This window comes from Trachymyrmex cornetzi, unplaced genomic scaffold (genome assembly GCF_001594075.2).
Source record: "Trachymyrmex cornetzi isolate Tcor2-1 unplaced genomic scaffold, Tcor1.1 scaffold3319, whole genome shotgun sequence".
Lineage (NCBI taxonomy): Eukaryota > Metazoa > Arthropoda > Insecta > Hymenoptera > Formicidae > Trachymyrmex > Trachymyrmex cornetzi.
The window spans coordinates 720-1,463 of record NW_017298025.1 but is presented as its reverse complement, the minus strand read 5'-3'; the positions used below and the strand labels follow the sequence as shown (position 1 = coordinate 1,463).

At 28.1% G+C, this 744-nt stretch overlaps 1 protein-coding gene across 1 annotated transcript in view; it reads right to left on the bottom strand.

The window, feature by feature from the left end:
* The window catches only part of LOC108762992 (uncharacterized), a 6,191-nt gene extending 5,540 nt beyond the window's left edge, over positions 1-651 (bottom strand). Inside the window, exon 1 of the mRNA XM_018510276.1 lies at positions 471-651. Within this exon, the coding sequence (XP_018365778.1) occupies positions 471-651 (181 nt within the window). The remainder of the gene's footprint in view (positions 1-470) is intronic.
* Positions 652-744: the final 93 nt, after the last annotated feature.

Sequence of the window (744 nt, the reverse complement as noted above, 5' to 3'; positions counted from 1 at the left end):
AATCTTTATAATTTGATTGATTTCAAACTGTATCATTAAAAATCGGTACGAATTACATTTTGAACAAAAATAAGAAATAATTATAAATCACATTATCTATACGTATATTTTTAAGTATTTATAATTTACTCACGTTACAGTATTTTCTTTGGAAACATTTTTAAAGAAACTGTCTTCTATTAGATGACCAAAAAATTGTATTTTGAATGTGTAGAGTCCGGGAAGTAACATATAGTCTAAAAGAAATCCTAATACGTTCGTTTTTTTGGTGTATTTGTATTTATCCAATACGTAAATTATGGCGTTCTTTGTAGACAAAGTTATATTCGCAATAATTAATGTCAGATTTATTTGATTCAAACTTATATGGTGAGTCGACTGTAGGATATTAATGGTTGTACTAGTTTTACCGCGAAAGAGAAATGAGTCATATTCATTTTTCGAACCAACTATCTCTTTCCAAATATTACCAAGATTATCATCAATGTGTTTATAAATTAGGTAGTCGAGCTGTATGCAGTAGTGCACTGGTAACACGTAATGAGGAAAACGTACGTAATTCGTAATGTTGAAATTGTTTTGTTCTTCACTATTAAGAACAGCTATTGCCAGAATAAGTATTACGCTATTACTTATCTGTGCTAAATTCATGTTGCCTCAATTGTCGTTTTAAATATATATATCTGTCGGAAAGTTTAAAGAAATAATATAGTTCTAATGATAATAATGCGCATTGTTATTGTA